Source organism: Psammomys obesus, unplaced genomic scaffold (genome assembly GCF_907164565.1).
Source record: "Psammomys obesus unplaced genomic scaffold, mPsaObe1.curated_primary_1811, whole genome shotgun sequence".
In the NCBI taxonomy this organism is placed as follows: domain Eukaryota; kingdom Metazoa; phylum Chordata; class Mammalia; order Rodentia; family Muridae; genus Psammomys; species Psammomys obesus.
This window is the reverse complement of record NW_026592890.1, coordinates 6631360-6645616: the sequence shown is the minus strand read 5'-3', so window position 1 is coordinate 6645616 and position 14257 is coordinate 6631360. Positions and strand designations below refer to the sequence as shown.

Here is a 14257-nt window from a genome sequence, read left to right as displayed (position 1 = left end):
CATTCAGTCTACAGAAGTGGCTTCTCTGGTCATGAGTGATTTTGTCAGAGTGAGAAGCCCAGAGAGAAGATGATCCTGGATTTGATGGACTTTCCATCCTGGGTATGGAGAGGTCTACTGGGAGGGAAGGTCATGTCTGCCACCACCAGAAGCGAGAAGCTGCCCTCAGGGTACCCAGGATGCCAGGGAGCCTGCATGGGCCTGCACAGAAGCATTGAACAGGTCCTTGGGTACCAACAGAGACCCTCAAGGTCTAGGGAACAAGCACCTACCCCAGAGTACCCCAGTGGTGGAGCTCCGTGGCAGGCCTGTGGGCATTCACTTCCTGTTCAGTGGCAGGATGCTACACTCTTAGCCGGCGTCAGGTAGGGTGACTTTAGCTTGGCACTCTGCACGAGCCCATTCCACCAAAGGAGGCAGGATGGGACACTCATAGATGCCAGCCAGAGATAACCTAGCCATGTTCATGTCTCTCATGTCTCGAGTGTGTGTGTGTGTGTGTGTGTGTGTGTGTGTATGAAAAACGCCACTTCATAGACTCAAGTTGGTGGCGCTATTTAGGGAGGTCACAGAACTTTGGGCATGTGGAGCCTTGCTTGAGGAAGTGGGGAGTGGGCTCTGACGGTTTGTGACCTTACTCCATGTCCAGTTTGCCCCCCCTGCTCCCTGTGTGGCCTCGGGATGTGACCTCCAAGCTTCCCACTTCTGCTGCTTGCTGCCATGCCTCCCTGGAACCATAAGCCACAATAAACTCCTCCCTGAGCTGTTTCCAGTCATGATGATTTATCACGGTAACAGAACAGTAACAGATACAGCCAGCACCCCTACCCCCACCCCCACCCCCACCCCACCCCCACCCCACCCCCACCCCACCCCTGCAAAGTCAGACCTTGGCCCGAAGTGGGTACCATCTGGCATTCTGGGTCTTGCTGTCCTCAAAGTCCCACGTGGCCAGGGGAAGGATCACCTCTCCAAGGAATGCCCTCCGGGCAAGGGTGCCTAGGTGCCACACAGAGACCTGAAGCCTCCGAGTGGCCAGCTGGGCAGGGTCCACCTGGTACTGCAGATGCAAGGACAGGCTTGTCAGCCAGGTGCCCCAGAACCACCCCCAAAACCCACATGGGCTGTGCCCCGAGGCTGCTGCAGCCAGAGTCCAGGTGTAGTTGGGGTGGGCCAAGCTGTGTGGAGCCAGGGGCCAAGACAGAGCTCTCTGTCTGCTTGCCCAGCACCGCTCACAGCCCGTTTCTCATCCCCTCCCACCCTTGTTCCCACCTGACACCCTTGGCCTAGCTCAGGACTGCTGCAGACCAAACCAAGAACTGTGTCAACACAGGCTCTGCCTGGCACAGGGCCACACCACACCAAGCCAATATTATGCCAAAATACTAAAGACCGGGCTTCTGATTTCTTAAAAATGCAACGGAACCAGAGCTGTGTATAAAAGATATGGGGACTAGGATCTGTCCCCAGTGCCACAGTAAAATAAACAAATAATGAATAAATGCAAAACATAACACTTTTATGCCAGTGTGTTTACCTTGAATAGAAAATGCATGTGAGCGGAACGTGGGGCCAGAGATCAGGACTGTGGGTGAAGGCTGTGCCACAGGGAGCAGCACCCTTCTCAGCCTCTGAGAACCTGCGTTGTAATCTGTACGTTGTACTTTTTCGATAATGAACACAAAGGCCAGGTGCCGGGCCCTCGTCTTGTACCAGGCATCTTTGACCTCCACAAGTCCTGGCGAGGTCAGTACCATTTAACGTGAGTGACTCACTTAAGGTGGGTATGCCACCTCCATCTGGAAGCCACCGGTGGAGGGTGGCGATGCCCTGACCTCTCACCGTTGACCTTTGCACTGTGCTGCCTTACTCAGGGTTTGTGGCGTGGTGTGAGCAGACACCCGCGGCCACCGAGGGTACACGTGCAGTCTAGTTGAATTTTGCATCTTTCCCGCTCTCTGAGGGACAAGAGGGAAGGAGACAGGAACCGAAATACTGACTTCTCTGCGTTTGCAGACAGAGAAGGGTGGTGGTGATGGCTGCTGTCCCTACCCATCTGGCTGACCTCCTCTTCCCTCTGGGATCTGCGTGGCCAAGGGTCTAGACACTCTAGCCATGTTCCTGCTCCACAGTCCTTGGCTCTGTTTTTTATTGCTTTCCACATCCCTGTTTCATTTCCTTGTTGTTGTGGTTGTTGTTGTTTTTGAGACAGGGTCTGACTGTGTAACTCTTGCTGTCCTGGAACTCACTATGCAGGCCAGGCTGTCCTCAGACTCACAGAGATCACCTGTCTCTGCCGCCCACATGCTGGGTGGGATTAAAGGTCTGTGCCACCACACTGGTTCCCTGCTCTGTTTCTCCCTCTGTCAAACGACTAAATCATCCCAAACTTCATCCTGCCCCTTCCCTCACGAGAGGTCAGTTAAGCCCTGACTTCAGGCTGTGCCTGCTTCCCTGTGAGAAACGAAGCTGTTCCAGAAGAGCCAGCTGCGGGCCCATGGTGCAGTGGGGCCAGGGTGCCGCCTGAGGGCCGTCCCGGTTCCCGCCCTGCAGGCCCCTGGGGCGCTCCAGGAGACACTCAGGCTTGCATTTCCTAGGTTCCCACTGGCTGCTCGCCCCTAAAGGATGACTGTAATTGAGCTGACTGGTTGGACGAGCACTCTGTCCCCTTGGGCTCTCCAAAGCTGTACCAGCGGCCCGAGGCTGCTGCCCACCACGGGGTCTGGCACATAAGCGGCGCCAGAGGACAAGAGCAGACAAGGACCAAACCCCCAAATGTGCTGTCTCTGTCCCCTCCGATTCCCATTCAGACGGTCTCAAAGGGAGTGGAAACCTCCCTGGAGCCTAGAGGGACCCCAGAGACATTCTGTCCCGAGCACTTTGACAACTGACTTTTTTAGACTTGTGTGTGTGCAGGGTATAGTGTGTGTGTACAGTGTGTGTGTGCGTGTGTGTGTGTGCCGTGTGTGTACAGGATATGTGTGTTGTGTGTGTGCATTTGTGTTATGGTGCGGGTTGTGTGTGCGTTTGTGCGCAGTGAGTAGAGTATATGTGTGCAGTGTATGTGGTATGTGTGTTATTGTGTGTGTGTGGTGTGTGGTGTGTGGTGTATGTGTGTGCGCATGGTGAACCCGATGTATGTGGTATGGGTGTGAGGGTGTGTATTTGGGTGTGTGCGGTAGGTGAGAGGTGTGTATGTGTGTGCAGTGTGAATGGTGTGTGTATGGCGTGTGTGTGTGTGTGTGTGTGCAGTGTGAATGGTATGTGTGTGTGTGTGTGTGTGTGTGTGTGTGTGTGTGAGGTGCCGTATGCCGTGTACAGTGTGAATGGTGTGTGTATGCCGTGTGAAGTGTGAATGGTGTGTGTGTGTGTGTGTGTGTGTGTGTGTGTGTGTGTGTGTGTGACTGGTGTGTCCCTGTGCTGTAGGATGTGTGTGTGTGTGTGACTGGTGTGTCTCTGTGCTGTAGGATGTATTGTGGAGATTCACGTGGAGGCCGGAGACTGAATTAAGCATCTTCTTCCATTGCTCTCCCTTTTCTCTTCTGAGACAGGGCCTCTGAGCTGAGCCTAAAGCTGTTGGGCTGGGCTGGCTGAGTTCTGGGTCCCCGTTACTGTCCAGCACTGAGGTAACACGCACATGCCAAGCTCTCTCTACGTGGGTGCTGGGTCCGCAGGTAGCACCTCTCTAGCCCAAGGCTCAACTTTCATATGCACACCTCTGGCAAGACGGGGGAGTCAGGGCGGAACGGCTGTCGACTCACACACTTCTCTCAAAACCAGCCGGAGGTGGTTCTCACGGCCCTCTTCCCTCGCCTTATAATCCTCCTGAGTGCCAACGCCAGAGGGACAGGTATCCTGCCACAGGTTTTAAAGACTGACCTGGCACTCACAGGCTGGTCAGATCTGCCTGCCTGTGTCTCTCCTGTGCTGGGATTAAAGGCGTGCACTACCATGCCTGGCTGCAGCAGTTTCTTCAAGATTAACTTTGGTCTGTGTTAGAATGCTGTATAATTAAGTTAAAGACATTATTCTTTCACAAACATCTAAAAGTTTCCCAAAGACCATAAACTCTTCCTAACAGACTATAATTGTGGTTTCTTTGAGATTGTGCATGTAATTTAAATAAGGCAAGTGAGACTTTTTAAGTTGAATTACCTAATTAAATACTTATCTAAAATAGTTCACATCTCATTTCTTGGGCCTCAGTCTTACACAGAATAGCTTATTAGACTTATGACGAATATTTTAATATCAACCTAAATGTCCCAGGCAGCACATAATTCTCTCCCAGGAAGCAAGTGGCCTGCAGCGTCTGTGGGAACAGGGCATTTCAGGCCCTACCTACACCTGCTGAGTCAGAATCTGCAATCTAAAAACAAAACTGGGGATTCCTCCCTTCCCACCTCAACCTTTCAAGGACAGCCTCTCCACTGTGAGTTCCTGCTAAGCTTCTCCAGCTCCCCAAGTCTAATTTCCTGTTGGCAAGTGAAGCTTCTTAATACCGTCCTCAGTGCTTACCCGAAGCACTGGAAACAATGGCTATTATGATGCTGATTTAATGAATTCAAGGCGCCCTTCCAGGGCCCACATGGCCCCTAACTGCCACTACTTGCCAAGAAAGGCAGACAAAGCCCTCTTCACCTGCCAGTGCAACTTTGTTGCTGCCTGTGCTGGCCGGGGGTTTCCTCCAGGCCAGGCAGCCCATGGCTGGAGCAGCCACAGCTCATGGCTAGGACTTCCTCCACCTCAAATGAGGCTTGAGGCCCCTGGCTCAGCTCAAAAGCTTAACCTCGTTTTTCAGTAGGACAGAAAGTGAAAATTCAAATAATTCCTTTAGAACCTCTTGTTTATCTGCACGTGTGATATGTATATAATGTCTGTATAGGATAGGCATACGATGGGGATGGGTGTGTAGGGTGGGCGTGTCCATGAATACGGGTACACATGAGCACACGCACAAACACCTCTGGAGGTCACAGAACAGCCTCGTCCCTTACCCTCTACCTTGTGTGCGACGGGGTCCCTTGTTTTGCTGCTGTGCCCACCAGGCTAGCTGGCCTGCCGGCTTCTGGGCTCTCTCCACCTCCCACCTCCTGAAGGAGACTACGGACAAGTGCTGTGAGTCTGGCTCTATGTGGGTTCTGAAGACTCTCCCTACTGAGCCATCTCCCTGGTCATGCAATTTGTTGTTCTTAATAAAAATGACATTTTTTTTTTCATAAAAGGAGAAACCTATGGCTTTCATGTATTTCAAAAGAGAGTCATTTCTCCGAAGACTAAAATGCATCAGCTTCATTCCCAGAATCCTCTGCTTGAGAACACCTCTCTGCTACTCAGGCAAACATTACAAGACATACCGATCTTTCGGGTCTCCTTGCACACCCAGCTGTTAGCGTGAGACGTGCAGTTCCTTAGAAATCATTAATCCAAAGCTGTTTCCAAGTCAGGCAGAGTACAAAGGCTCATGTCTGCCTTTCTTCAACTGGGCACTGATTGACAGAACCACGAAGAAAAGTATAGGTGTCTGCATTTATATGTAACTGACTCAAGAATTTCAAAGAGGCACACTGGACTCTGACCCTGGGCCCCACCTGGGGTGGGGAGGATTCAGGAATGTTTGCTCGCCCAGCAAGTACCTTCAAGGTTTCCTCAAAAGTTGGGTCCAGAGTGCTCTTTTGGACTCGAGTCTTGCGTTTTCCCTGGGAGGACCTGTCAGGCAGCAAGTAGGTCTTGACATACCTAATGGGGCAGAGCCAGAAGGACAAAGAGGCAATTCAACATTGGGTGAACAGAATACAGCATCAGCGTTTTCTCTGCCCTGATTCCCTGTTGGAGCTTGAGTTGATAGGCAAGACACATGGCATTCTGGTGTGTGTGTGTGTGTGTGTGTGTGTGTGTGTGTGTGTGTGTGTGTGTTGTGCCTATGTGCGCATACACATGCACATGTATGTCTAACATATGTACCTTCATGTGTAGGCCAGAGGCTGGTGTTTGATGTCTTCCTTAACTGCCCTCTACATTATTTTTAACATTGTTACCATCATCCGGTCTCTAGACTGGCCTGTACGCCCCAGAGCTCCTCCTGTCTCTACTTCTCCATCACTGGGATTATGGAGGTGCCTCCGAGTGCACAGCTTTTTACATGACTACTGGGGATCCAAACTCAGGTCCTCACACTTGCAGGGCAAGCCCTTCACTGACTGAGAGATCCCTTCACAGGCCACGTGCTGTGTGAGCAACTTCTGACTCACACAGCTTCAGCCAAGTGTTGGGCAAAGGTCTCGACCTTGCTCTCTCAGACCCCACGTCTAGAATGTCTCAGTTCCTCACCTCCAGTCTGATAACGACCACAGAACCAGTTGTTCCAAGGATGTGCCAAGCCCCCTCTTCCCATCTCCACCCATTGCTACCCTTGAGCCCTCAGAACTAAGGAGGAAAATGGAAATTCATGACTCATACTTTTTTGCTCTCAGAGACCTCAAAAACTATACTCTTCCCAGCTAAAGATCCTGTTTTTGAACCTATGGAAGTAGAACTGCTCATCTACACTGTTTGTTTGTTTGTTTGTTTGTTTGTTTTCGAAATAGGGTTTCTCCGTGTAGCCTTGGTTGTCCTGGACTCACCATGTAGACAAGGCTGGCCTTGAACTCACAGTGATCCACCTGCTCCTGCTTCCCTGAGTGCTGGGGTTACAGGCATGCGCCACAGTGCTTGGCTTCATCTGCGCTTTTGTAACTTGCTTTTTTCCTCATCAACATCCCCCATGCTGATGGAGCTGTGATCCCTTTGTTTTCCGACATGCCATTATACTCTATTAATTATCACAACTCATTAGCCTTTAAAGACTCCTATGTCCTAGTTTTTGCTGTTATGTAGAAGCCTATATTCCTGACACATACATACAATGCCATAAAACTAGAAATGACAGGGCAAATGCTAACAGGAAGCACTTCCCACTGACTACATGCAACCCTATCCCGTAATTTAATACATCAAGCCAAATTCAATCTCCTTACAATAAAAAGGACAATTTAGTGGCCAGGCTTGGTGGTGTACACCTTTAATCCCAGCACTTGAGAGGCAGAGGCAGCCAGATCTCTGAGTTCAAGGCCAGCCTGGTCTACAGATCAAGTCCAGGGCAGCCAGGGCTGTTACACAAAGAGGCCCTGTCTTGAAAAACAAACAAGCCAATAAGACCAAAATAGAAAAGAACTACTTGTTTTCACTTCTGATATTTATCCTTTTCTCTTTATCTTGATAAATTAGCTACACGTTTTCCTTTACAGAGAGCCTACATTTGTGTTTTTTTATTTTCTCTATTGTGTTTTATTTTTATTTCTTCTGTTATTTGTAAAATTAATATCCTTAGAATTTTTTCTAGTATTTTAAGGTTAAAGTTTAAAAAAATTAATTTAAGTCTTTCTTTGTTGTAAAAACAAACATTGTTTTGACAAAATATCCCAAATTTTGAAATGTGAAAGTCAGAGGGTTTTTTTGGGAACCAAGGCTATCCCAGATCCCCAGGCTATGGGGTCCACAGAAGGACAGAAGCTGAGACCAGGCAATAAAGGGTCTTTATGAAAAATTGTAATCTCTCTATAAATTTGTATTTTGATGGGTATGCATGACTGAGGAGCTATTGAAGACTTCAGAATGGAGGCGAGTTTGATTAGCTTATCAGTCCATTGCTTTTGCTGCCATCCCCTGACAACTAGAAATTAAAACAATTTAGAGAGGGGAAGTCCTTGCTTTAAGCCTTGCTAGGAAACCAATTTTCTACTTTTAATATGAGATGATCTACATACCACACACACACACACACACACACACACACACACACACACATAATTTTGTATATATGTCATATATATACACATATACACGCATTCATATATTAGAAGAAAATAGAAACATAATCATGCATCAATAATTTTCAAGTGGCATGGGAATTCCATACACACAAAGAAGCAGATTTATAAAAACTGTTGTTGCTGAAGAGATTTGGTTTTGGTTTCTTGAGACAGGATCTTGCTACACAGTTCAGACTGTCCCAGAACCCACTATAGAGCCCATGCTGGCCTTGACTCACAAGGCCTCTTGTCTCACCCTCCCACATACTTTGCTTTTGTTTTGAGTTTTCTTTCTATCTTTTTTTCTTGCAGCACTGGTGGTCACAGCCAGGGCCTTGTCCATGTGAAGAACATGCTCCACCTCTGAGTCCTAACCTCAAAATCCAGGCCTTAGAAGGCAAAGGCTTGAAAAATTTATCATATCAAATTCTCTCCAAGAAAAGTCATCACAAATAACCTAGAAAAGGAGCAATAGTTGGAGTAAGTCACACACACACACACACACACACACACACACACACACACACACACACAGCAGAACTTTTAGTGCCCTATTGTAAACAGGGGATCCAGTCTATTTGAAATAGGGCTTAAAAACCATTTCCCTAGGGCTGAGGTCTAGCTCAGCCATAGAGTGTATGTCCAGCATGCTGAGGCCTAACCCTCTGCACCAAGAAACACATTCCCAAGGGCTGGGAAAGGACTGAGCATGTAAGTTAGTGACAGAGAACATGCTCTGCATGCATGAGGCCCTGTATCACTTCCTAGCTTCATGCAGGCAGGTGTGTGCATGCACGAACACTCATGCACACACACACCCACACAAAGCAATTTTTAAAAATATGAACAGGTTTACCACAGGGGAAATCCAAGTGGCTAACGCCTCTATGGGGAACTTTGTTCATAATAGTGATATTTCTTTTTTATATCAGTGGGGGAAATTTTATAAATTATTTTGTGAGGGGCTGGAGAGAGTGCCTAGTGGTTAGGACCACTTGCTGCTTTGCATGAGATCTGGGCTCCGTTCCCAGCAGCCACACAGTGGCCGTGACTCCAGTGCTAAGGGCTCTGACTCCCTCCACCGTCTCCTGATTGCCTGAATGAGAATGGCTCCCATAGACTCATATGTGGGACGGCTTGGCCCCCAGCTGGTGGCACCCTCTGGGAAGAACTAGGGGGCATGGCTATGCTGGAGGAGGTGTAGCACTACGCTCAGCCAGTCTCTCTCTCCCTATTCCTCCCTCGGCCTTGTGGTTGAGGGTCAATTCGTGAGCCCATACTACTCCATCCCAGACTCTAGCCCTCTGAAACCATAAAATTCCATGGTCATTGTACTTTATCACAAAAAAGTAATCAGGACACATGGGCACTGCATACATGTGGTGCCCATGCATACATGCAGGCAAAACATCCATACACATAAAAGAAATAGATCTTCAAGAGGAAGTCATTATGAATTGCGGGAAGGAAGATGCTAATTTTGGTTTTCTTGTGTGAACTCCAATTCCAACAACCTTCACTGCAGGCCTCCTTTCCCCACCGACTGGCTGTGGTTCTTTGATGTACTCGGAATGTCTGTGCCCCTAAGTTTCAACTCCTCTGTTGGAACTTAACTCCCACGTGATTATATTTGAAAGTGGAGCCTTTGGGAGGTGAATAGGCGTACGAGTGGCCTTCACGGAACGGGATTTGCTCTCATAAAGGAGTCCTCAGACTGCTTGCCCTTTTCCCCTTCTCCCGTGGGATGACGGGCTCAGCTGTCCACCTATGAACCGGGGAGCTGGCCCTCCACGAACACTAGCTTTGCCAGCACCTGGACTCCCAGCATCCTCAACTGCAAGGATAAACACCAGCCTTCTGTTACAGCAACTCCAATGGTCTAAAATACCCCCTGAGCATCCAAAGGCCCGTAGAGCCTAAGGGCCTTAAAGCCAGACTTTGATTCTCTACTGACCCATCTTTGCCCTTCCGTGAGTCACACATCTAGGTGCAATAGCTGCCTGACGCCAAAAATTCAATTAAAAACAACAGAAGACAAACCCACTTACGGATTGCACTTTCTCTTCTTTTCTTCTCCGTAGGCGAGGTTCCTACAGGTCTTGATGCATACTTCTAAAGAATGGCTTTTAAAGCAGTAGCGAATGGCAAATTCTATTTCTCCAGTGACATTAGCATTGTCAAAATTACCCATCTCTGTGCAGGTGCTGTTAATGCTAATTAAGCTTCCCTGAAATCAACGGCAGACAAAATAAATTACTTCACTGCTTATAAATATCTTGCAGTTCTGTTCTCACAATCATCACAATTCACACGGCGCATGTGCCCTGACTCACGTTACACTGGTAAATACATCCCAGCTTGTACTTTGCTAACCGAAGTTGCCACCCAGTGAACCGCAAGGTGATGGGCATCCTCAGCAGGCCTTGCCTCCTTACACCTCTGCCTGGCAACAAAGGGCTACCCAGTCAGTCTTCACCTCAGGTCACCGGGTGAAGTGGACTTGCTCGTGTGCCCTTCTGCGAGAATAACTCTTGGGCCAGGTGGCTTTCCTGGCCGGACAGTGTGTACATAGAAGCAGAGAGACAAAGTGGCTGGGGTTGGGGATCAGAGGGAAATGGGATCCAGGGCTGACCCTGCTACTCACTGGCTGTGTCAAAGTCTAACAGAGAAAAACATAATACTGATCTCAGAGTTACGAAGAAGGCTTCACAAAATAACTTATGTGGACTGCACAAAGGTAACAATAAATTATATTTAAATTTTATGGGCACCTAAAGTAAACATGAAATTACCTTCAGATATTAGAAGAGTCTAAGCTTAAATGATAGATGAAGTGTCGCAGGATGCCTGTGACTGAAAGATTAAGTCATCTTCCCACTGTTAAATCTACTTGGCTCCCACCATTTGGGACTAGTTCATCTCATCACGTTGACTTTATAGGAACCATGAAGCTTAAGTAATTTCTGCTTCTAATACCCGACTGGCTCCTCTGTACCAAAAAAACTCCCTGAAAAGAAACCCAGAAACCCTACAGCAGACTGAGAGAAAAACCAAACCAAACCAACTCAGAGGGCCTGGAACCTGAACCAACCAGCCAAGAATACAGCCAGCTCTGCCACACCCAGCCCCAGAAAAATGTCTTCTTACCAAACCACATGAGTGCCAGAATAGAAAACAACTCTGAAATGGCAGATGCTCAAGGACACATGGATAGTGAGGCAAGGAGAATGAGTGAAGATTAAAAATGAAGACCGGACAGATGGGGAGAGGGGTTGGCAAGAGAAGGGAGCTGCCCAGGAGAGGGAAGAGGTGGGGAAATGGAAGAACTAAAGAATTCTAGTCACTAAAACAGCATTTGTGCTGGGACTATAGCTCAGCCACACAGCAATTGCCTACAGGCAGGAGGTCCTAGGTTTGTTCCATGCCCAGGACTGGGAAATACCCCAAGGAGCCCTTTGCCTAGAATTCAGCCAAGGAGAAGTACTTTGCCCTCTGCACAAAGTCCTTTGGCAGTGGCTGCTACTCTACCACGGCCTTGTCTGAGCTCAGTTCTGTTTTCCCCAGAGCCAGAACAGAACTTCAGAGTAAGCTTCCAACTTGAGCAGCAAATCAAGTAAATCAAAAGGTTCTGGCCCAAGGGGGCAACGGAGAAGGGCTGCCTGACTCCCAGGAGAGCCACGGGCACTGTCTGCCTTAGAAAGGAAACCCAGCTCACCCACCAGTGATCAGGAATCTATCTCACTTGCCAAGGACCCCCTGAAGGTCACAAGGTCATCCTGGGCCTGTCTATGTCACAAAGGCAAAAAATCTAGAAAAAACTGTAGCAATGTTTGTTTGTTTGCTTGTTTGTTTTTTAAGTAATAAATTCTGATAACCAAAAACACATGAAAAAGTACAACAAAAGTAGTGCAAAGTACTACAAAGGAGAACTTTCACCCTGGCCTAAGCCCTGCTGGCCATCTGGTCTCCAGCAGTTTTCCTCAGTTTCCTCATTTGTAAAACAGAATCTCTTTCATAAGGCTGTGTTGGCTCAGTTATAAGGATAAAGAGGCTTAGAACCCTGCCTGTGGACAGTGCCCAAGTGTATGGGCACCATACGGGCCCTTTGCAAGCCACGCAGACCTTTTCCTTCTTCGCTCTTGTCTTCTTCTTGGCTGCAAAATGTATAGGGTATCAAACAATGTGTGTACTGTACAAGAGTGGTTAAATAACGACAATAAGAATAACATCTATCCCCACCCCTGTGTTAAGAACCCTGGGGCTGGGGGGTCAGGTCCCCACAACCCACACACAGCCACATCCGTAATCTCACTGATCCTACAGGCGCAGACAGGAGAACCGCTGGAAGCTCTCAGGCCAGCTGGCCTCGCACAAGCCGTGGGAGCAAGGGACCCTGCCTCAAAGCAGGGAGAGGGTGAAGATCGATGCCTGTGGTTATTCTGACTTCCACACGTGGGATACAAGGCGTGCACGCCGCTGTCACAGGCATGAGCACGTGCGCACACGAGATTTAAAAAAGGAAAAAAGCGCCACCAGGCTTTCAGAACTATTCCCCTTCTTCAGTTACTCCCTTCCTTCCTGTCTGAGCGCAGGCTGCTTCAAAACCACCTGCTGATCGACTTTATCTAATCAACCTTATTTTTTCTTTATGAAACCGTGTGCTACCAGCCCCTCCCAAATACTCTGCCTTATCCTGGTGTTCACACAGTTAAAAGCATCTTACGTACATATGAACCATAACTTGTTTCTGTTTGGCTGCTGTGCTGCCAAATTTCCAAAATTAAAACAATTATAAACAGCGCTGCCCTGGACATCCATACTGTATACTCCGGGCGCTCTTTAAAAATGTCTCCTGTCTGTTAAATTATTCAAGAGAAGCCACAGGGCTGGGAGTGAAACTCGGTGGTAGCGGATGTGCTTAGCATACACAAGGCCCTCGTGGCAGAAGCAGGAAGAAGACACCTCAAGGCTTTTGAATATATGCATGTATCTCTAACTGCCCTCTGGGGAAGCTACAACCATTTCCACCCATCATGTGGTTTCCACATGCCTGCTGCTCCGTGCCCCAGCCTTGAATTTTTTAGACGTTATTAACATGATCCCAAAATAACATTTTGCTATAATTTTGTCCCGATTCAACTACTTGGGAGGGAATTGTCTCTATTTTTTTTTTTTTTTTTTTTTTTTTGCCCATGTCTATGTGTAAGTGGAGATTTCATAAGCTTTTCCTAGCCCAGTTCCTTGTTTCTCAGAGTTGTGAATTCCTCTAGGAAGGGCAGGCAATGCATTTGGACAAGAGATAACAAAGTAAGCTGGGCAGAGTGGTGCACGCCTGTAATCCTGAGGCAGGGGGATCTCTGTTAGTTCAAGGCCAGTCTGGTCTACAGCATGAGTTTCAGGACAGCCCAGGCTACACAGAGAAACCCTGTCTCAAAAAACTAAAACAGTGGGTTCTTTGCCTTATGCAAGTTTGAATCCCTCAGGCAAGCACTGCTTCGGTTTAAAAGATGTTACAACAAGACAACAATCTAAACTCACCATCATAAACTTGAAGGGTACATCCCAGGAAAAAAAGTAAGAAGAGATGAGAATGTAATGCCTATTGAGTTTAAGCCAAGAGAAACTCTCCTAAGAAAAAAGGCCTACGACAGTGTCTTTCTCCTCAGTGTCATGGCCTTAACTCTTCCCAGAACACCTTCTAAAATTTCATTTTCTTGGGCGGGTGTCTTTAATCCCAGTACTCAGGAGGCAGAGGCAGGCAGATTTCTGTGAGTTTGAGGCTAGCCTCGTCTACAGAAGGAGCTCCAGGACATCCAGGGCTAAAACAGAGAAACCCTGTCTCGAAAAACAAAACAACAACAAAAATAATTTTTTGTATGATGTGTGTGTGTGTGTGTGTGTGTGTGTGTGTGTGTGTGTGTGTGTGTGAAGGCACATATACCACAGTGCACATGTGAAGGTCAGAGAACAAATCTGGGTGTCACCTTCCACCTTCCACTAAGCTACCTGGCATTGAGCTTTTGGGATATTCTCCTGTCTCCACCACCCATCTCACAGTAGAGGTGTTGGGTTTAGAGACACATGCTACAGCACCTGGCTTTCATAGGGTCCCAGGGATTTGAACTTAGGTTATCAGGATCATAGTTTTGCCCACTGAACCATTTCTTCTGCCCAACCTTAATTCTCAAACGTTTCCCAGGCAGAGATCAGCTATAGGGAGAGAAGAAACGGGGACAGTGCAAGTAGGAAAAACCAGTCCATACAAGAGCTCCACAAGCATATCTGATAGTCTGTGGTCCCAAGTTGACCACAAATCCCACAGCCCCTGAAGGACTCCGGTAAGCCATCTGACCCTTGGACTCTCAGGCTGCTCAGTTGTGAAGTGGACTACCAGTGCCCTCCACGGA

At 48.1% G+C, this 14257-nt stretch overlaps 1 protein-coding gene across 2 annotated transcripts in view; it reads right to left on the bottom strand.

Moving 5' to 3' along the window:
• The window catches only part of Sytl3 (synaptotagmin like 3), a 54873-nt gene that overhangs the window by 3811 nt on the left and 36805 nt on the right, over positions 1-14257 (bottom strand). For both annotated transcript variants that reach the window (XM_055615945.1, XM_055615946.1), the window contains 3 exons: positions 9899-10077; positions 5637-5739; positions 890-1060 (listed from right to left, as the gene is read on the bottom strand). In XM_055615945.1, the coding sequence (XP_055471920.1) occupies positions 890-1060; positions 5637-5739; positions 9899-10077 (453 nt within the window). The remainder of the gene's footprint in view (positions 1-889; positions 1061-5636; positions 5740-9898; positions 10078-14257) is intronic.